Consider the following 22,909-nt stretch of genomic DNA (forward strand, 5'->3'; position numbering starts at 1 on the left):
TGAGTGCTTGGCTTAGTTCGCCCAGTACGGTGAAATCAGTAGACATAACTCCGAGAGAGACTGTTCTGTCAGCCAGGTTATGTGGGTACTACTCAAAGCCTGATCATGGGGTCTGTAAAGCTTAGCTAGCTAGTAGCAGCCTAGTGGGCTAAACACTTAGCTGTAGTTATCACTTCGTTAGCTGGAGAGCACCACGTGAGGGTGATACTCTAAAGGCTGAAAATCTCCCACAACTGTAGTATGGAGAGGCAAAACCAGTTTGTCTAGCCAGTGCGGGTGCTGATAAGCTAAACGAGCAGATAAGTAATGCTACCAAGTGTAGAAAAAGTGTAGAAAAAGGGAAGCAGAAAGAGTGAACTCTAATGGTGTGCTGGCCAACATTAGCTGTAGAGCTAGTCCTGGCATTGGCTAGCTAGCATTCACACTTTGGGCTAATATCCTAGCTATTGCTAGCACTCCGTTAGCTGGAGAGAAAGCATGTTCTTCGTGAGCTAGCTAAGTTAGCCTTGCAGCGTGTTCTAACAAAAAGCAGCATGAAGCGGGTAGCTAACTAGGCTAGAGGGGTGAAGGATGTGGTGCTATCTTCGACTGGAGACTGAGAAGTACATTTCTTGGTAAGTGTGTTCAAACTTCACGACGGCATGCTGTTATCCTACGCTCAGTGGCAAGGGCTGAACAGGTCACCTGTGAACAGTTAAGCAGGGCAGTAGTGGGTTCAAGTCGTGCTAAGGAGAAATAGAGATCTTGCCTTTGCCGCAAGGAAGAATACAAATCAAATCAAATGTTATTTGTCACATACACATGGTTAGCAGATGTTAATGCGAGTGTAGCGAAATGCTTGTGCTTCTAGTTCCGACAATGCAGTAATAACCAATGAGTAATCTAGCTAACAGTTCCAAAACTACTACCTTATACACACACAAGTGTAAAGGGATAAAGAATATGTACATAAAGATATATGAATGAGTGATGGTACAGAGCGGCATAGGCAAGATGCAGTAGATGGTATCGAGTACAGTATATACATATGAGATGAGTATGTAAACAAAGTGGCATAGTTTAAAGTGGCTAGTGATACATGTATTACATAAAGATGTAGTAGATGATATAGAGTACAGTATATACGTATACATATGAGATAAATAATGTAGGGTATGTAAACATTACATTAAGTAGCATTGTTTAAAGTGGCTAGTGATATATTTTACATCAATTCCCATCAATTTCCATTATTAAAGTTGTAGCGGTATTTACAGATTTCACCACAAAGTGGCTGGAGTTGAGTCAGTGTGTTGGCAGCAGCCACTCAATGTTAGTGGTGGCTGTTTAACAGTCTGATGGCCTTGAGATAGAAGCTGTTTTTCAGTCTCTCGGTCCCAGCTTTGATGCACCTGTACTGACTTTGCCTTCTGGATGATAGCGGGGTGAACAGGCAGTGGCTCGGGTGTTTGTTGTCCTTGATGATCTTAATGGCCTTCCTGTGACATCGGGTGGTGTAGGTGTCCTGGAGGGCAGGTAGTTTGCCCCCAGTGATGCGTTGTGCAGACCTCACTACCCTCTGGAGAGCCTTACCGTTGTGGGTGGAGCAGTTGCCGTACCAGGCGGTGATACAGCCCAACAGGATGCTCTCGATTGTGCATCTGTAGAAGTTTGTGAGTGCTTTTGGTGACAAGCCGAATTTCTTCAGCCTCCTGAGGTTGAAGAGGCGCTGCTGCACCTTCTTCACGATGCTGTCTGTGTGAGTGGACCAATTCAGTTTGTCTGAGATGTGTACGCCAAGGAACTTAAAACTTACTACCCTCTCCACTACTGTTCCATCGATGTGGATAGGGGGGTGTTCCCTCTGCTGTTTCCTGAAGTCCACAATCATCTCCTTAGTTTTGTTGACGTTGAGTGTGAGGTTATTTTCCTGACACCACACTCCAAGGGCCCTCACCTCCTCCATGTAGGCCGTCTCGTCGTTGTTGGTAATCAAGCCTACCACTGTTGTGTTGTCCGCAAACTTGATGATTGAGTTGGAGGCGTGCGTGGCCACGCAGTCATGGGTGAACAGGGAGTACAGGAGAGGGCTCAGAACGCACCCTTGTGGGGCCCCACTGTTGAGGATCAGCGGGGTGGAGATGTTGTTACCTAGCCTCACCACCTGGGGGCGGCCTGTCAGGAAGTTCAGTACCCAGTTGCACAGGGCGGGGTCGAGACCCAGGGTCTCAAGCTTGATGACGCGTTTGGAGGGTACTATGGTGTTAAATGCTGAGCTGTAGTCGATGAACAGCATTCTGACATAGGTATTCCTCTTGTACAGATGGGTTAGGGCAGTGTGGTTGAGATTGCATCGTCTGTGGACCTATTTGGGCAGTAAGCAAATTGGAGTGGGTCTAGGGTATCAGGTATGGTGGAGGTGATATGTTCCTTGACTAGTCTCTCAAAGCACTTCATGATGACGGAATTGAGTGCTACGGGGCGGTAGTCGTTTAGCTCAGTTACCTTAGCTTTCTTGGGAACAGGAACAATGGTGGCCCTCTTGAAGCATGTGGGAACAGCAGACTGGGATAGGGATTGATTATGTCCGTAAACACACCAGCCAGCTGGTCTGCGCATGCTCTGAGGGCGCGGCTGGGGATGCCGTCTGGGCCTGCAGCCTTGCGAGGGTTAAGACGTTTAAATGTTTTACTCACCTCGGCTGCAGTGAAGGAGAGTCCGCATGTTTTGGTTGCGGGCCGTGTCAGTGGCACTGTATTGTCCTCAAAGCGGGCAAAAAAGTTATTTAGTCTGCATGGGAGCAAGGCATCCTGGTCCGTGACTGGGCTGGTTTTCTTTTTGTAATCCGTGATTGACTGTAGACCCTGCCACATACCTCTTGTGTCTGAGCCGTTGAATTGCGATTCTACTTTGTCTCTATACTGACGCTTAGCTTCTTTGATTGCATTGCGGAGGGAATAGTTACACTGTTTGTATTCAGTCATGTTTCCGGTCACCTTGCCTTGATTAAAAGCAGTGGTTCGCGCTTTCAGTTTCACGCAAATGCTGCCATCAATCCACGGTTTCTGGTTTGGGAATGTTTTAATCGTTGCTATGGGAACGACATCTTCAACGCAAGTTCTAATGAACTCGCTCACCGAATCAGCGTATTCGTCAATGTTGTTGTTTGACGCAATACAAAACATATCCCAGTCCACGTGATGGAAGCAGTCTTGGAGCGTGGAATCAGATTGGTCGGACCAGCGTTGAACAGACCTCAGCGTGGGAGCTTCTTGTTTTAGCTTCTGTCTGTAGGCAGGGAGCAACAAAATGGAGTCGTGGTCAGCTTTTCCGAAAGGAGGGCAGGGGAGGGCCTTATATGCATCGCGGAAGTTAGAATATCAATGATCCAAGGTTTTACCAGCCCTGGTTGCGCAATAGATATGCTGATACAATTTAGGGAGTCTTGTTTTCAGATTAGCCTTGTTAAAATTCCCAGCTACAATGAATGCAGCCTCAGGATGTGTGGATTCCAGTTTGCAAAGAGTCAAATAAAGTTTGTTCAGAGCCATCGATGTGTCTGCTTGGGGGGGAATATATACGGCTGTGATTATAATCGAAGAGAATTCCCTTGGTAGATAATGTGGTCGACATTTGATTGGCTGGAATTCTAAATCAGGTGAACAGAAGGACTTGAGTTCCTGTATGTTCTTGTGACCACACCACGTCTCGTTAACCATAAAGCATACGCCCCCGCCCCTCTTCTTACCAGATCATTAATCATTAAGTAGAGGATGGGTGCTGGGGTGCCTTATAAGTAGTTGGGTTCTCTGACAGACGTTGTATGATTGGAGCTTCCTGTGACTTTGCCTAAAATGGTGTGGCCCCACAGTGAGAGACCAAAATTAGTATTTGAAAGAAGACCACCATACCAAAATGTTAGCTGAAGGCAAAACGCACATTTATTGTTACACTTTAAAGTGAATGAAGAAGAATTCCTGAGTAGTTGCACGCCCTGCATGGATACATTCATTGGGATTGTGGTTTGAGAAGACCACAGCCTCTACCAAAAGGACTGACATCATGAAAATGCTCCAGACAACTCATCAAATTAACAATAGAAGGATACCAATGCTTGGATAAATTTGAAGGAGAAATTATTTTTGTTACCGCCCAGAATAACACACCTATTTGTCCAGAGCACTGTAGGAAACATTTTACATATGTAAAGTCACTATTGTTGCAAAAGCATTTGGTAGGAAAATGTATTCAGATGGCCTTTCATTGTCCATTGATTATTTGCATTAAAAAAGTCCAACTGAATATGATTATTTATTTTTAACCTAATTACATCCATTCCCTCAACAGGTATTTCTATTCCATTTCCCATCTGTGTTTTCAACATTTTAAACAAGACTGTATGCACAGACACAGGCTACTTTTTAAAGATGTGACAGAACAGGTGGTTGAATCCAGATGTGAATGATGCACAATATAATAATTTTTTATGCATGTACTGTCACTTTCCTACTGCATTTAGAAGTCTCAGGTTGTCTGAGAGTGCCCTCCTGTTGGACCTTATTCCCTGCTGCATTACCAGTCCCCACACGCCCAGGCTGGAATGTGTATGCAGAGATTTTGAAAGCATTCCTAATGTGTTGAATTGCATTTCATATTGTCATCCTAGGCTTACCTGATATTGATATATTATTATTCTGATTCACAGACTTGCAAGACTATTTGTAAACTTCAATGGTAATCCAATGCCGAACTCTGTAGGCTATTGTTTGTGGCACTAAGGTGAGGACAACAATACATTTTTTCTGATTCATCCTCGAGGAGGGAGTAGTAGCAGGGAGGTCGTTGAGCAGGTAGACACAGGCAGAGAGGAAGAAGCGAAGGGACAGGCTTTACTCTTCCCAAAATCTGTCCATGTGAGATGAGACATTTTTTGAATGGGGGTCGATAAGAGAGTGTCGAATTAGGTAAGGCATATTTCATCAAGGCATATTTCATCAAATATAAGTTTCATAATGTTTAGGCTGTTACAAATGTACTGACATAAGTGGAAGCAAATGGCATACCGGTAACTTTGAGAAAAACGACTTCGTTGTTTCACTGTTGTTTTGCCCTCTCATTGGCTAGAATGGTGCCACCTGATCTTGTTTGACCCTAAACATTGAGGACACGTATTTCTAGTCGGCTATCTTGTCATTATAACATACAATCTTCGACACAGGTGAGTCGTAGAAAAAGGTGAGACTGGAACCATGTGGTAAAGTGCAGTTTTTTAAAACATTTTTTTATTTTTATTTGTGTGTGTCTGGACATTATTGCTTTATTGTGCTGAACTAAAGTAAGCCTAATTGCTGTCTTTCAGTAATTTCAGTAAATATTGTTTCGTTTTACCAAGTTAATTCAAAGCCCAGGTGCGTTTCGTTGTCGCGGTGGTGGTTTCCCTGGTGTTTCTCTGTGGCATCCCGGTAACCCAATCGTAAAGAGTATATTTTCCAGAATGTTTCGAAAAACAGATTATCCGCATGTAAATATGGGCCTATGAAATATTTCTACATATAAAAACACGGTTTTAAATATTTTGTTATGGATAGTTACATTTTGTACTATGATCATGCTTCTGACAAATGTAAGCATCGTGCAGAACGAAGTCGTTCCCACGCCGGCTACGTACAATTCAAATTCCGCAGGTATCCAGAATGTCCCCCATAAAAGTTAGATATAGTGTGCGACTGGGCATCTAAATGTTACATTCTGTACATGTTCTAGGGTACTTCTGACCTTTTTCTTGATTGCTTCATCTGTGACCGTCCCTCTTGGTTCGGACTGTCGCCTCCAGGTATTGACTTGGTGAAATGCCCTCATTCGAACTACTATATACTGTTTGTTTTTTAATTGAAAAAGTAAATCCATTGATTAGGTTAATTTGCTTGATTTGGTGAACCCAAAAAATGAGCTATCAATCATTTGATACGGGGATGAAAAGCAGAGTGCATGCCGGTGCAGGTCAAATCATTAAATTATTAGAAATCATAGAACCATATGTAATATATTGCCGCGTTGCTCAGTCAAATGAAACATCTGATTTTGACGGATACCCTCACACCTACCCATGTTGGAGGAGACATCAGATCGTGGCGTGGGCGGCACCAGCTGTCTTTTGCTGGTGCTCTCACCACCACTTTTACCATCCTAGTGATGAACTGCATTGAAATATATTACAGCTATTTTGCGCGACGTATTGTGGGAGGGCACATAATGCACATTATATAGTTCGTAACGCGTATGGATTATAGATGTCTTGTTTAGAGAGAGCGAGCCTCTGTAGTAGGCTAGCCTTCGCGGGGAAGCAGTGGGACGTTTGTGGGAAACCCGAGGTTTCCTTGCCACACCATAGCATTGAGCCCACGGGCGCAGTGAAGGCATCGTCTAGATAGATGTTTTTCAGAGCGTGGAGGACAGAGAGAGGAAATATGTTGTGATCACTGGTTTAAATAGTCTGTTCAAATGGAGAGACATGGTGGTGATGATCCGATGCAAACCATAAACAATCATGATAAAGTATCTGGTAAGTTAATGGTGTTTGAATAATGGTTCATTTGAATTTATTTTCTAAATGTAACAAACTCCAATAAAAAGCGCACCACAGGTAGTCTATGGTTGCATAAAGTAGAGCTTTATTTGATGGATGAATATGCAGCAGATTAGCGGTTAAGAGCGTTGGCCAGTAACTGAAAGGTTGCTGGTTAGAATCCCCGACCCGAGTTGGCGAACAATATGTCCATGTGACCTTTAGCAAGACACTTAACCCTAATTGATCATCTAAGTCTAAGCTCTTTATAAGTGTCTGCTACATGACTAAAGTAAATGTAAAGTGTAGGAAGGCAGGCAGGCTGTAGCCTTTAATGAACTATATATAAGCCCACTCGGTTTAGTTTTAACACATTATTTGTGCATGTTTATATTTTAGGCATTTTGGGGGGTTTGAAACGATTTATTACACATTTGTCATCATGACCATTCACTATAATGTAGCTTTGAGAGGTTTGTCTACCTGGATGTCAGTATTCTGAGACAAGTGTTCATTGTGGAACCAGTTGGACTACGCTAGGCTACAGTAGCTGATAGAGCGATAAGCACAGACAGACATATTTACGTAAGCACGACTCTATTCAAGCATGCCTTATACTACCATTCAAACCATTCCAGCTTGAATTCGTAAAAACAAATATGTTAAGAAATATGTTTCTGACAGCTTTTGGTATAAACAGTATCTATCTATGACTGCTATTGAATTATTCTAATGTTGAATGGGATGAGGAATGGAATTCGCATAGAAAGGTGTTTTTTTCTGATAAGCATGAAGGCTGGTTCATAGTTGGCTGGTTCATAGTTGGGAAATGTCCATCGAATTGGTGTAATTTCATTTTGTATTAGCTACTCCATCACATCATATTCCTTCACCTCTCAATAACTTGTTTCGTGTTGATATAGCAAATCAAGCTTCTAAATCAGAATAGATTCACTTGACTATTTGACCATTTATAGCATATTTATGGAGAGATACAAAATTATTTTTGCATCATTACTGAATTGTAAATTCCAGCACAGAATTTTGCAGTGCAAGACATCCGGTCACAGATTTAGATTTGAATGGAGCTGTCAGTGTAATTATATCATGTAATTCTTAAGCCTATTATGGTCCATATCAGGCTCCTCCAAATTTCATCACACACTCCTTTTTTTCCCCTAAAGTGCACCCAAGGCCCATTATCTGTGAAAGGTTATTACAATGATTTGACTTACAGTATATAGGAGTCTGACTGTCAGAAGCTGTCCCTAGCATTGCCTAGGGTAGGGGAATCCTTGTGAGTCATTGCCCAAGAAAAGGCAGATACTTGGTGGGGTTCCATTTTATTCCCTCTAGAAGATTTTCTCAATGTACTGTAAAAGGCATCTCAAGGATTCCTAATCAAAGACCAGATCTGTACGTTGTCTAGGTATGCTCAGATGTTAAAATCTTTATAGAAATATTGTCATACAGGCATGTGGGGTAGATGTTGAGTGCGATTTCAACTACGGTCAGATTCTCAGTGATTATAGTCAGCTATATGGGTACTTCCTCATCCACATTGTTGGTTTACACTAGAAATGAATACCCAAAGCATGTTGGTTATTTTTGTTGTGGCTGTCAAGAACCTCATCCGACAGTACACAATGGTGGGATGCTTCTCATGCCATTGAGCTGGACAGTACCCTCTTAGCACCATTTGACCTGGAAGCTCATCCCAGAGTATCAAATACTTACAGTATATTGTGCCATACTAATAATATAATAATAATATAATAATAATAATAATAAATAATACTAATAATCTCTTTCCTCCCACACAGGTACAACTTTCCTAGTACACGACCTCTCTGGTAGTCTTCTCCCTGAGTTGGAAGAGCAAGGCACCATGAGGAGGAATGACTATTATATCCCTGTATCCGGCGAGGAGAAGGACGCCGACTTTGGGAACACTAAGGATGGTGGCGTTAGCAAATATAGCAAGTATGACTCCATCGTAAGTGGTCTTCTCTACATTGGGAATGTGTATTTATTAGGGATCCCCATTAGTTTTGTCAAGGCAGCAGCTACTCTTCCTGGGGTCCAAACACGTTAAGGCACTTACATCACACCTACAACAAAATATAAAACAGTACATCATATAACATTATTACACCACTACATATCTACAATACAACATGTATAATAACACCATACAGCAAGATTATAATGTGCGTGTGTATGCGCATGTCTGTACAGTACCTGTGTGTATGTATGTCTCCGCTGTTCCATAAGGTGTATTTGTATATTTGTTTTATCTGATTCTACTGCTTGCATCAGTTACCTGATGTGGAATAGAGTTCCATGTACTCATGCCTCTATGCGCTATTGTGCACCTACCATAGTCTGTTCTTGACTTGGGTATTGTGAAGAGACCTCAGATGGCATGTCTTTTTTTTCTGATGTCTTGGCTGATTTCTTTTGATTTTCCCATGTCAAGCAAAGAGGCACTGAGTTTGAAGGTAGGCCTTGAAATACATCCACAGGTACACCTCCAATTGAATCAAATGATGTCAATTAGCCAATCAGAAGCTTCTAAAGCCATGACATAATTCTCTGGAATTTTCCAAGATGTTTAAAGGCACGGTCAACTTAGTGTGTGTAATCTTCTGACCCACTGGAATTGTGATACAGTGAAATAATCTGTCTGTAAACAATTGTTAGAAAAATTACTTGTGTCATGCGCAAAGTAGATGTTCTAACCGACTTGCCAAAACTATAGAACAAGAAATTTGTGGAGTGGTTGAAAAGGGAGTTTTAATGATTCCAACCTAAGTGTATGTAAACTTCCGACTTCAACTGTATCTAATCCTGGGTGGAATCATTGTTTTGATCCTCAGTCATCATTTTTACCACACTAAGATGAACTTCTGTGTATAATTACTGTATGTTAATAACCTAAAACCGTTCAAAATAATCCCTTCAGCACTGTTCAACTGGCTTTTAAAGAAAGAAATGGTGCAAATAATGAATGCTCATAGGAAGTCACCCTCATGTACTGCCCTGTGTTAGCGGTGTAGAAGGTTAAAAAAGTCAGTTGGTGTTCCTCTCTTGATGAGGACTACTGCCCCATCACTGTGAAGACTGCATTAGGTCAAACTTGTGGACCTTCCATTGGGTCAGAGGGTCATTTGGACAGTAATTGCGGTCTTGGACTATCTAATCACAGACACACTGGAATGATTAAGCAAGCTGATGTATGCATCTAAAGCCGTTAAGAAAGGTCAAGTACATTGTTCGAAAACACTGAGTCAAGTAAATCAGTGCGGAATGTGGATGTATTGTTATGTATCAAGTGACTACTTAAACAGGCACTGATGGATTTTTCTTGTTGTCATGAGGACCTATTTCCAGAATTAGTTTATGTATTCATTATGATATTAAAATGATGCAGTATTGTTGTTCATCTATCCTATAGTGACCCTACGGATGTTATGTTCAACCCTCTCCCACGGGACTTAGCTGATAGTGAATGGGCATGATAATTAGTTGGCTTAGCTTCAGTCGCCATACACCTGGAAAGGTTGATATGCAAATGTGTCAGAAGTGATGCATGCCTCTCTAGATTAGGGGGGCCTGTGGCTGAGTAATAACACGATTGATATGCATGCTGGTTTTGCTCACAGCACAGGAGCTAGGAGGTGGGTGGCTGAAGGAAGGTTACTGGTTCTCTCTGTTCCTTTATCTGCTACATGCCGTAACCACATCCTTGTATTCCCTGTGAGGAGTGACCTTTTGCTGTGACGTCCTGTTCCGAGGGGGCGGAGGCTTGTCGTCCAGCGGGATGCTTGGACTGAGATGTTTCTCCCACAACTATAGCTGTTTTGTCTCTCGATTTATCAAATAGGTTTGTTTTCCATAACAAAGCGACTGTTTGTTCTCAACAAAAGCGATGAATTTCTAACAGACGATTGCAGAGCAAATATTGTGTTTGGGTGTGCCGTACCAGTAGAGAGAACATACAGGTGAGGCCATTCAAACTAGATCTACACACATTTAGTTTGTATTAATGCATACAATCCATTTTGAATTAGTTATTTTAAGGTAAAAATACCTATATCCCTATTTTTATATCAATGTGTGTCACTATACCTAACAGTTATTTTGCAGTAACACATCTATATATCACAAGGTGAACATATTTGTGCTTAATATATGAATGTGTAAACACGATTGTATTCAGGAACCCTTCCCCGCAGAGTAGGGTTATTTCAGAGTCAAAGTTGTGGTGTTTGTTTATAACATGCTATATGGCACAAGTGTAGCTTTTCACATATCAGCTGTTATCAGATGCGGTAAATTTAGTTTGACAAGGTCATGAGTTCAATGTGGACAAGTGCAGTCCCATTATTGAAAGATGAAATACAATCCATGTGTCATTTACACAATCCTCATCTGTAAAAACAAACATCTTTTTGATTTTGTCAATGGGGACAATTTGAACTACAACATTCATCCTTTAGTGTCCCGTTGGGCCAGGGATGGGGGCCTCGCCTGGCCGGTGGCTCGAGGTGGGAGGGGAACTCGGATCTGCCCTGTTTGTATTTGTTTGTTTGCATTTTTAGATCTAGTTTTAGATGTATGTTTTGTGTTTTGATGCTCGTTTTTATTTGTGATGTGTATATATATATATATGTTTTTTAAACAACATTTAACTTAAAGCCTTACTTCAATTTGCTGCCAAGTCCCATTTCACATTACAGCAAATCATGTATTTAAGGATAATGGAGCAAGAACGTTTTTAGGTCACAGGCGAAGATAAACACCAGAGTCACTTTGTTATCATATCTTCCTCTATGAGTCGTACTGTCAAATAGCGTTTCATTGATTTGGTCACTGGTCTTCCGGGACAGTATGTCCTTTTGAGTTGGATTAGGACATGAAGTATTATGAGAAAGTCTAACGTAATGTGTTGAAGGGTGCAAAGATTATTTTGTCATCTTTTGCGGGGCATCATTTTAATCTGTACAGAATGATTTTAAATTCCCCCTCCTTGAAGAAGGCAGTAGCAGAGATGGGGTTGAATGCACTGATTTACCACGGTGGAGAGGGGCAATTTGACTATCCACAAGGCTTAAGCTTTTGCAATTTTAAAAGATAAACAAATGTTCATACGACAAACTCTCACAGGCTAGAAGACACATGCCTTCTCCTCGTGATCTGCCAACATGTCTCCATTTAAAACTACAATCCCCCTTTCTCTCTCTTCTCAGCCATTGAACTCCCTCAAGTCAGATGAGGCAGCCTCCGGCCCAAAGCAGGGGCCTACATTCCAGGATGGCCAGCGGCGGGTGGACTATGTTCTCACATATCATGTCCAGAAACCCCAGAGTGTTCGCCGCAAGACATCCCGGTTTGCAGATTACCGCATCCTCAGGAGCCTGCGCCGCAGTCTGAGCACGATGAGAAGTGGGGGCACGCCACCATCCAAAGAAGACCCTGAGATTGCTGCCCACAAGCATCGCCTTGACTACCATGAGGATGACAAGCGCTTCCGCCAGACTGAGTTTGAGGATAACCTTCGAGAGGTGGGACTGGAGCTAGAGAAGGATGAGGGGGTGAGTTAGTGGCCTTGGACTGTGTGTTTTCCTAGCAATTAGACTCCTTAACCTAACTGATACAAAAATGTTGATCGAACTATTCTGTTGTAATATTCAAGCCCTGGTGTGTTGGTGCATTTAGCCTAAATGCTTGCTTGTAGCTGCATTCTTTCACATCTTGGCAATCAATGTTCAGATGTTGTCTTTGAGGTCAGGTTGTTCTATTGAACACGACTTAATTCTCCTTCCTCCTTACTGGTTGACATTTGTCCATCTATTTTCATGTAGCGATTCTATCCTGTATCTTTTTCAATACTGGAACAAGGCGTTGAGAGTTTACTGTGATCCATTATGATTTTTCAAATCTATAATAGACCTGCATTTGTCACGTTATTGATCCGTATCAAAAGAACAGCTTTCACCAAATATATATCTGATAAGAAAGGACAGCATTTTAGCCAAAAGTTTTAACTACAAACAAAACCTGATAATAATGATAAGTCCACTGTACTCCCTCAAATCATTAGTTTCAAACTTCCTCAATTTTGATGTGCTTAATTTAGCGCATGCGCTGCCCCTAGATACAATTATCCTGGTATCATTACTAGACCAATGTCCAACAAATATGTGATAGCTGTTTCTCCTTAGATTGTTCCTGTTACCCCTCTAAATGTAAAACAAAAAAAAATGTTGCAAACGTAGTACTTTTCTCAGCGTAAGGAATCGGTGATATTTAATCCCAGGCATTTAATAAAATGTTGTTTGAGACGTGTTCTCCTATGTCTCCTTTAACGTACGTACTTTGGGTGACGTCCATTGGTCCCGGAAGGAGGAATCCTACTCAAAACAGAGCAGATAATGCAGTGTTTCATGAAGTGAAATTGACACCTACAATAAACAATAACCCCTTTCCAGTAATCTAATCATTTCAAACTGTTGCATACATTTAGTAAAAACAAACCTGTTGTCTAACAAATGTTTTAAAAAACAACACAGTTTGCATGTTCCTCACAAAGAGGACAACTTATGCCACTGAGCCAGATGTTTATGTGTCAGGGGAAAAGCTCCAGGTGGTATCCGATTTTTAAGTACCTTGGCATCATACTTGATTCCAACCTCTCTTTTAAAAAGCAAATTAAAAAGGTAACTCAAATAACCAAATTCAACCGAGCTAATTTCCAAAACATATGAAATTGTTTGACTACAGAGGTAACAAAACTGTACTTAAAATCTATGATACTCCCCAACTTAACATTATACCTGACTAGTTGGGCCCAAGCTTGCTTTACAACATTAAAACCCATTCAGTCTGTCTGCAAACAGGCTTTCAAAGTGCTTGATAGGAAGACCAATAGCGATCATCACTGTTACATTCTCAGAAAGCATGAGCTCCTGAGTTGGAAAAATCTTGTGCAGTACACTGACGCATGTCTTGTATTCAAGATTGTAGATGGCCAGGCTCCCCCTGCACTCAGTACTTTTGTTAAACAGAAACCTTAACCCAAAACTTATGGCAGCAGATCCACAAGGTCCGCCACGAGAGGTGACTGTATAGTTCCCTTATGGAAAAGCACCTTTAGTCGATCTGCTTACTCTGTGAGAGCTTCCCATGTCTGGAATACCCTGCCATTAGATACACACAACTGTGATTAATGTGCACTGTCCCTGTAAATATAAAGTCAAACTCAAACGGCAATCCACTTGAATGACCTAACATTGTTCTTCGTAATGGAAACAGATTATAATGTTAGTGTTAGTTACTAACTGGTGTTACCTAAACTATAAAACCAAGCAACAATAATCAGAAACTGTCACACAACGTTTACGATTCAACTATTCAGACCTGAATCCCTTCCAGCCCAATATAGCCCAGCGAGCACAACCAACTATAACCCATTCTCAAACAACGTTCTGCTTTACCTCTATCGTAAGATTAAAAACAAACTTTATAACTTTCTCTTCTCTTTCGGCTTCACACTTATGAAATGTCCAAGACTTTAAAAATAACATGTAATGCGCCAAAATGTATAAAATACATCAGTCGATCCATAAGAATAAAAAACACATTTCGGTGGGCACAACTCTATCGCAATTACCTATCCGCTATTATTAGAATTCATTAGATTTCGGTAACTGTCTCTTCTTTGATTCAGTTATTTAAATACGACTCCATTCTCAATATGTTATTCCAGCAGACCATTTAGGCAACAGACAACGTATTACATTGAAATCGCCTCGCTATTTATGTTGAATGAATTTGTCTTTCAATTTGAACTAAAGCAAGCTGTTAAAACGTTCAGTTTATATCTTAAACACTAGCAACCGTATCTTTCCAGGAAAAACATACCAATGGTTGAATTACAATCAGAAACCCAGATTTGTCAATACCATATACCCAATGCTATTGAAATGATGATGCTATCGAAACCCCGCAAATAACCCAATTTATAATTATCTGTAGTCGTAAAATCAGGCACATACTAACGACACAATTCCCAGAAAATAACCTTAATTAAAGGTCCAAGCGTTTCTCCGGTGAGGATCCTCACATGCCAAGTGAATAGATTAGCAGTCAGAGTTAAATTGACATTCATTGACTAGGAAATAGATCTTGCACTTTTTAATAAAACTAGATTATGTTTTCTCATGCAACGTATTTCAATTACTTTACTACATCACAATAATCACGCAATGATAATTAGTTTGATGGATACCCTAGGCTTCGTACGACGTTATAAATTAGGTCGAGATTCCATCTTAAATCACTCTAACTTTATGGAAAAAGGTTTATTCAATAAATCCAGCAACTCCTCATACTGGGAAGAAAAAAATAAAATACATTTTCAGGCCTTAAGGGCAGTTTTATTTCAAATGTTGTACCCAGATGGAGAAAATCCAATAAGCATTTATTACTCACATCATTAGGGTAAGTTAACCAAAAGTGGACATACTCCAATCAGTTTTTAGACAATTGCCCAGACTTTTTAGACATTTTAATAATGCTTAAACCTCATCTTTATCAAATGATCCATTAAAGATACCAACTCAAAACATATGTACAGTATGTCTACAAATGGGCGGTTTAAATTGTATCTGATTATATTCCCAGTATTACTTTATTAAATCTTTAGTAATATTTTATACACACATACAATTTATCATATTTTCATATATTCACAGAATCCATATAAAACGTAAGAAATTCTTAGTTACTCAGGACATCCATTCCATTTTCAAGGACTTTCCACAGCTACGAAGCAGAACCCCAAAAATATTTTGTTTCCCGGACAATGACCATGGGATCCTCAACGGTTCTCTAACCTCCCAGAGACCACGGCAAAATTAAGCCTCTCAGGAACTATAGACCTTCCTTTGCTTTCTAAAATATCATCACACTCTCAATACCACCCCGTGATATTCTGATGGGCAGTGAAGGAACAGAGCCCCAAGATAACGTTATATCAAAGCTTAAATTCAAAAATTCAATAATCTGATTAAGCATATTTCTATATGTTACTATCCAAGCATCAGATTAAGACTAATTTCCATATTCACACAACTCTCGTATCACAGTCACACAATGCTACTCTCAAACATACCTAATCAATTAGTTGTTTTTCAACAATATTTTAGCCTGCAGGAATAGTTCCGAGGATAATGCAACTCATACATTTACATCTTTCAATACTTATAAAATGGGGTACAGGTTTAAAATAATTACAGGTTTAAAACAAGTACAGGTTCACCTTACTATCTTATACTATATCATAAATGGTCTTAACTAGTTCACACAGATTCCGGTTGGTTTAACATTAAATGGTCAAAACTAGTTCACACAGATTCTAGATATTTAACGCTAAATTACCAAACCCAGGGCTTACCTGGCTTGCACATTTAAAATAATTGGAATTCACCACTTCTGAGGGTCAGTTAAACAGTCACACAGACACTTTTCAGATTGAGGTTCTTCTTCCAATAGGGTTTCACCAGTTACCGTGCTTCACACAGAACCCACAGAACCCACAGTCACCCTGGCCCCTCACCTCTACGGACCGCACCAATCCCCTCTGATCAATTCAGTGTCAGGACAGCTCTAGGTCGCCCGCAACTGACCAATGATAGGTGTCTTTGAGTCGACGAACTCTCAGATCATCTGACTCTGCCCTGTTTACACCTGCAAGGTGCCCCCCTCACACAGGAATACACACTCAGGGCCTACGTAACAGTGGCTTTTTCTTAACTCAACTTCGCATGCTGTTCGCTCACCTCTTTAAAAAAATATATATTAAAAAAAACTGTTTGAGATGTGGTATCAGATCAACAGTGGGTCCATCTGCTTCATTCCTGTAGTGTGGTCTCCCTGAGATCCCACATTTGAGGGATCCCTCGTGCACGATTTACCCATGTCATTAGGACCGGTCACCAAGTGAAGATTCACATCCCATCCTCGTTGCCAAATGTGGTGGTTAATTTCTGTACTGTTAATTTCTGTTAATTAATTCTGTTAATTTCTGTATCAAATGAGGAGAGACAAACTTATTACACAAGTTAGAGTTATACTTAAACTGAATCTATATTAGTGAGAGCTTTGCAATAGCGATGGCTGGTTGACGAATCAACGTCTTTGATGATTCGTTGAGAGCCCTGAGACAAAAGTACAGAGATCTTTTATAGCCAAGATACACCCCTTTCAACCTACATGACGAACAGCAGATATATAGAATGGGTCACAAGGTTAGGATTTGTATGAAAGATACCTATAATACATAGCAGACAGTATCTGCTGTGTCAACAGAATTCATTGTAAAGACCAGTGTCTGGCCCTCCGACTCCAAACTGGAGCCATCTCTCCCTGGTACTGTGTAGAACAGAAACATTAACTCATGCTCTGGAATGCTCTTTAGGTTTTATCATCCAAAATACATGGTAAATCTCATGTCAGTGTTATCTCCCAGAGGCCCAACACACACACAATTGTTAAGAATACTCTATTCTGTTGCATAAAACAACCATTTGATGCAATAAAAGTATTATAACAATCTTGCAATTTTGCCACCATAATGAGCAATAGATTTGATCTAAAATGTTGTCAGGACCCGGTTACGAACCCGGGTCTCTGGAGTGAGAAACAGTCACTTAACCAACTGAGCCACGAATAGTCGGCAGAACCCAGAAGATGAGGCAGACACAGCAGTACTTGAGACGGTGTATTTAATGAAGTAAAAAGTGAAGTTCTTCAGGAAAACATGTAACTCCACAACCTCAAAAGGAATTCCACAAGAACAAAGGCAATCCAAGACAAAAAGGCAAATCCACAAGGTGGAAGGCACAGCACAAAAAGCCTCAACAGATACTCAAAAACAAACAAACAAGAACAAAAAACAGAACTCCACAAGAGAGTCCACCGGGATCAACAAGAGCTCACAGAGTACTAGGGCTGGGTGCTAACATACAAACACAGAGCAAAGAACTGAGTAAAACAAAGGGTTTAAATACAATCAGGGGAAACGAGGCACAGGTGCAAATAATAATGGGGATCAAGGGAAAACAAAAGGTCAAAAGGCACAATGGGGGCATCTAGTGACCAAAAACCTGAACAACCCTGGCCAAATCCTGACAAATGTGAGTAATTATTTTCAGCCTTACAAGCAAAAAGAGGCCTATTGTCATAGGTAATTACATACTGCACACCCTAGAGTGTGGCTATTGACCCGTGAATCATTATTCAGTCGTCATAAATCATTGCATTGATCAAGACACAAGATACATTGTGTGTCCCATTCAGATTGAAATACCTTTCCAGTGTGAAACATATTTGGTATTTAAAATCCATGGCCTAGGTCCTAACCACTCCATTTTGCAGACCACTACTGAAACCACGTAAGAAAAGATTTGACATGTGTTTACTGTTCTATCTTTTATCGTTGATATGTGTTTCGTAATGTCTGTTACGCGACACTTCGCAGAAAAATGGTTGGAGGCATGTGGTTCTGTGGGAGTTGGTTTCCCATTGCATGCACGAAGAGGTCTCTTACCATTTAGTGAGTGTTGCTCACAAGGGAGAAGTTTTGTTTTGAGTGATATTAAGGCAAATTCAAAATGATTTCATACTGGTTCACAACATCCTTATGCTTTGTTGAACATTAGTTTTTTTCAACCCTCCTTGTTTTCTTTTATTAACTTACTTTGTCCATGAATGAGGGTTGTTTGTGGATAATCGAACCAGAGCCCCAAAATAGAATTGGCAGGATATTTTCTGCTTGATATTGCTGTGGAAAGTGTAGTTTGCCACGGTGTTCTCAACAGACAGAGCCAGGACCCTGAAGTGGGCTGACAACAACAACCATTGTTGTTTTTTTATAGAGGAGATTGTGGAGAGAGAACGTTTGTCCGGTATATATTCGACTATCAGACATTTGTTTTCTATTCAAGTGGACACAGCCTTTGGCTGACACTAACCAACAACAATCCTTGCTACTGTAGCATTGCGACTTATTTTCAGTTGCAATGCTGCAGTAGCATTTCTGTGCTTTACCTTGGAAAGACTTACTGTAGTCCCTTAGAGACGTGATGGTAGCTTTATTCTAGGTATGCATATTTCGCGCAGATAAAACAGGGGAAACTTATTTCAACACACACAAAATATCCATGAAAACCTTTTGCCTGATTTTATTATTTTATTCAACATCACGTTCTCTGTTTTCCAGAACAAAATCCCAGGAATTGGCTTCCTGAAGATCCATGCTCCCTGGAATGTGCTCTGTCGGGAGGCAGAATTCATGAAGCTCAAGATGCCCACCAAAAAGGTATGGCCTGCCTTTAGATGGATCACTGGTTAGTTTCTATGGGAGGGCAATACCCGCTCAGCCCAGTCAAAGCTCTTCTCTCTCTTAGCACCCCAATGGTGGAACAAGCTTCCCTTTAAAGTCAGGACAGCGAAGTTCCTGCAGATCTTCCAAAAACGTCTTAAATAACTCTCACAGCACCCCGACACCACCCTCCCCACCCCAAAAAAAGTAAAAAAGGGACTTTTTCTACTAGCACTGACATTGGTGATAAACACATTGTTGAGGGAACATGTCCTATCATAAGATGAATGCACTAAATATAAGTCGCTCTGGATAAGAGCGTCTGCTAATTGACACTTTTTGTATTTAAAAAAAATAATAATAATGTAACCGATAGACCTTTTCATGTACTAATTTCTCAACATGTCTTCTTCCTGTTTTCCCTTTCCCTTCAGGTGTACGAGGTCAAACAGGGAAGTAATGTGGTGGAGAGGATCAATCTGTTCATCCACAAAGTGACTGCGCCACTTCATCCTAAAGTGGAGCCAAATAGACCCCAAAATGTGAAGCATCTTTCCCACCCATTCTCCCGGGAAAAGCAGCACCTGTGAGTATAGTAGTAGCACCGAGACCTGTGGCATGGGTTCAGGGGTTTAGGCTCATCATTGAACATTAAGCACGTTCTGACAAGTGATCAAGGATGCAGAGCTCAATGGTTAATGGGTCTACTTCCAGTACCATGCATGTGAGAAATTCAAAGCGGCCTGAAATGTTTGTAATGCGATAGGAAAGAAAAGTATTTGCAATTCAAGACATGGGTACAATGCAAAAGTATAGCTATTGAAATTATTACAGTACTGGTTGGGGCGTTTTTTTTAACACTATAACCGCTAAAGCAGTCATTCTGACAATTATTACTCAATTATTACTCAATTATTACTCTGCCATTTCTAAAGTTTTGCCGCCTCAGTCCTAGACTTATTCCTAAATAAGTATATATAACACACTGCCGTTGTTAGAATCTCAATAGGACAAACAGAACTGGAGTTTTAACCAGTTTTATGAGGACATGCCATTTAAAAAAGATATTATAATAATTGGGGGGAGCACACAGTGAGAGTGTGCGTAATTTTCAAATGGCAAGACGACCAAGATGAATGGATGCACATGTTGCGTCAGCGACGCTGCAAGATCCGATTGAAAACAACTCGGATGGCGGGAAGAAATTAATCGTGACATCTCTGATGATTATTGTTCTGATTCTGAGCCTCGGTCTGAATAACCTACGCCTTCTAGAGTTGAGAGCAAAAAAAGCCAGAATGGTGGGCACTGCGTAGTATTCTGTTACGTTAGACCTTCATAAGCACAATCTAATTTTAATTTTTGGCGATCGCATATATGAAATATATTAATTACACTGTTAGTGTTGCAGTAAAAATGACTGCTCATTTAGCTTGAAGGGGGGGTCCCACAAGGCCCAGTGGTTTTAATGTTCAAAGATTTTAATTAGTGAGCTGGATGCTTTATGTGTAGAAGATGTGATTATGTATGAATGATACAGGCTGCTACCTGTAATTATTCATCTCAGTAGGTGCATTTCCCCATAATGTGATCTGGCTGAGCTGAAATAAATGGAATTGAAATGGTTCATCTACCCCCGCAGTCTTCACCAGTCTTGAGCTCTTTGTCATTTTTGACATGGCTAATGTCCCCACTGTGCCTTGACAATAATAATGTAGAGGTGCAATCAACAGGCACAAAATCACCAGGCACAAAACCAACGGATACAAAATCAACAGAAACTAAATCTGAACCGAGATGTCGTTTGGAAGACATCCACACTGCTATCCAATATTATTTTTAATCCGAGACTTATCCTCTGATTTTCCGGGAATAGTTCATCTGCGTTTGGATGTTAGAATATTATGTATTGTAAAAAGCACAATATTTGAATGTGTTTTGAGTGAGGCTAGTCAACAAGCTGGGTTTTATTCAAGAGAGTGGGCATAGAGGTTACAAGCTATTTTGAGCTCCTGACTGTCAATGAACACTGTGTAGGCAAGGCGTCTGACTAACACTAGCTACCAAGACATGTTGCAACCAGTATTATCCCTGTAGCCAACCCTGTATTGTATGTTTGGTCGAAAAAATGACAATGTGTGTGACATCTTGGCCACACACACAAAAAAAAAACATTCCTCTCCACGTACCTAGAAAACTAACATTCTTTCTCCTGGTTGAGTACATGGTTCTGTTAAATAAACCGCTGACAGAAGGCTCCTCTTTATTAACAGGTTTGATCTCTCAGACAGAGCGTCTTTCTTCGACAGCAAAACCAGGGCCTCAATAGTAAGTACTATAGATCTGCTTGAATGATGGGCAAGTCAAATGAAAAGCCCCTCGCACCACAAGTAAATGTATGATTTGCTAATGTAATTGACTTCTTCATTGGATTCTTTCTCAGTCAGCGTATGTTGCTCGCAGGGGAGATGGTGGAGAACTTTACTGCTCAATAGAAACATCACTGCTGAGCTAAAAATGACTTTTGGAAGATTGTGGAAGATGTGAAGTTTGAAAACAACTTGTCCATCAATGCATTTAGAGTTGTTCATTAATGGCCAGGAGCTGAGGTCCATTTCTTAACAAATTCATGGCACAAGACACCATTTCTGCCCTATTTGAATGTGATTCTCACCTGAGATCATCTTCATACTTTGCAGAAGTATTGTTGTACTTATTTTCATGTTTCCTTTTACCCATTTAGGTATATGAAGTGTTGAAACGTACAAGATGCACGAAAGCCAAATACACCATGGGTAAGCCAAGCCATGTCCCCTGTCTCTTAGGGATATTACAATGAATTTTGGATCCTTTAGGGGTGTCTGTCTTATCTTTCTAGACTGCACTGCATGTAGTATGCTGTGGTAGAATATGATTGCTATTGTGTGCCTTCTGCTTGATAGTAAATTTGATCTCTTGAAAATGACGTTTACAGGAATCACCAGTCTCCTTGGCAACGGTGTTTACACTGCTGCGTACCCTCTTCACGATGTGAGTATATTACCACACATATCAATACCCATGCGAAGCCAGGCACTCTGTGACCAGATATAATTCTGTCATTACTTGCCTTGCAGGGGGATGTTGACGGCATGGGGGCGGAGGCCAATGACAGAAAGGTGAGGCGAGCAAATCATTGGTCAATAAGCAATCAATGAAACCACAAACACATCCATTATTTGTGTCGCTGTCCGCGACTATCATAAACCCGGAAAGTCTTGTCGCTGGCATCGGAGCATATCGAAAAGGTTAAAGCACAGAATTCAAAACGCTTTCTAAACACAAGTCGTCAGCAACGTTGGAGAGGAAAAGCCCCCTTTGGCTTAGATAATAATTATACTGTATGTATTGAAAGTGTCACCACGGCAACAGGCTTAATCCCTTTTCACCATCCTCAAGCATTGTACGACAACGAGTCTGATCGAATCTAAGCGATTTAAGCCCAGAGCAAAGAAAATCTAAAGCCTCAGAGAAATACTCAATTCCCAAGCTGCGATATGGCAGTGGTATTTTATTCCCCACTCATCTGGTGTAGTCCGTGCACAGAGCAAATTGAGTGCTCTGTCACAGAAATGACTTATGTCCTTGAGATGACGGCATGATTACATTTCAGAGGCTATGTCGTTAGGAGTTGTTCCATGGTTTGTTGTTTTTCCAGTCCTGTGTTCTGTTACGCTAGACTGGTCTATGATGAGTCACAAGCATCACTAATTTGTCTTGCAAAGTGGGAGCTCTGTTTGGGAACAGACGGGGCCATTTGGCTGGAGGATAGTAGCCTACCGAAGCTCTGTTTGGTGCTGTGCCATTGGGACTACTGTTCAGTGTTCAGTAAAAAAATAATATTTGTGAGGCTCTGATGGCATGACCCCTGGGTGCCCATTTCCCTGCCTGACAGTGATGGCACTTCATTAGTGAAACCTCATGTATGACAGGTAGAG

The 22,909-nt window shown here is 40.8% G+C and overlaps 1 protein-coding gene across 5 annotated transcripts in view; it reads left to right on the forward strand.

Annotated features, from left to right (window-relative positions):
- The first annotated feature begins 4,665 nt into the window (after positions 1-4,665).
- The window catches only part of LOC124033902 (anoctamin-1-like), a 40,715-nt gene continuing 22,471 nt past the window's right edge, over positions 4,666-22,909 (forward strand). For 2 of the 5 annotated variants that reach the window (XM_046346308.1, XM_046346309.1), the window contains exons 1-9: positions 6,188-6,541; positions 8,368-8,540; positions 11,797-12,141; positions 18,831-18,929; positions 19,367-19,518; positions 21,206-21,260; positions 21,676-21,727; positions 21,907-21,962; positions 22,049-22,090. In XM_046346308.1, coding sequence (XP_046202264.1) covers positions 6,481-6,541; positions 8,368-8,540; positions 11,797-12,141; positions 18,831-18,929; positions 19,367-19,518; positions 21,206-21,260; positions 21,676-21,727; positions 21,907-21,962; positions 22,049-22,090 — 1,035 coding nt within the window. In that variant the 5' untranslated portion in view covers positions 6,188-6,480. Of the gene's footprint in view, positions 4,759-4,808; positions 4,944-5,186; positions 5,215-6,187; positions 6,542-8,367; positions 8,541-11,796; positions 12,142-18,830; positions 18,930-19,366; positions 19,519-21,205; positions 21,261-21,675; positions 21,728-21,906; positions 21,963-22,048; positions 22,091-22,909 lie in introns of those variants that run through there. The other 3 variants (XM_046346312.1, XM_046346310.1, XM_046346311.1) reach the window with 3 other exon arrangements.

Source organism: Oncorhynchus gorbuscha, linkage group LG04 (genome assembly GCF_021184085.1).
Source record: "Oncorhynchus gorbuscha isolate QuinsamMale2020 ecotype Even-year linkage group LG04, OgorEven_v1.0, whole genome shotgun sequence".
Lineage (NCBI taxonomy): Eukaryota > Metazoa > Chordata > Actinopteri > Salmoniformes > Salmonidae > Oncorhynchus > Oncorhynchus gorbuscha.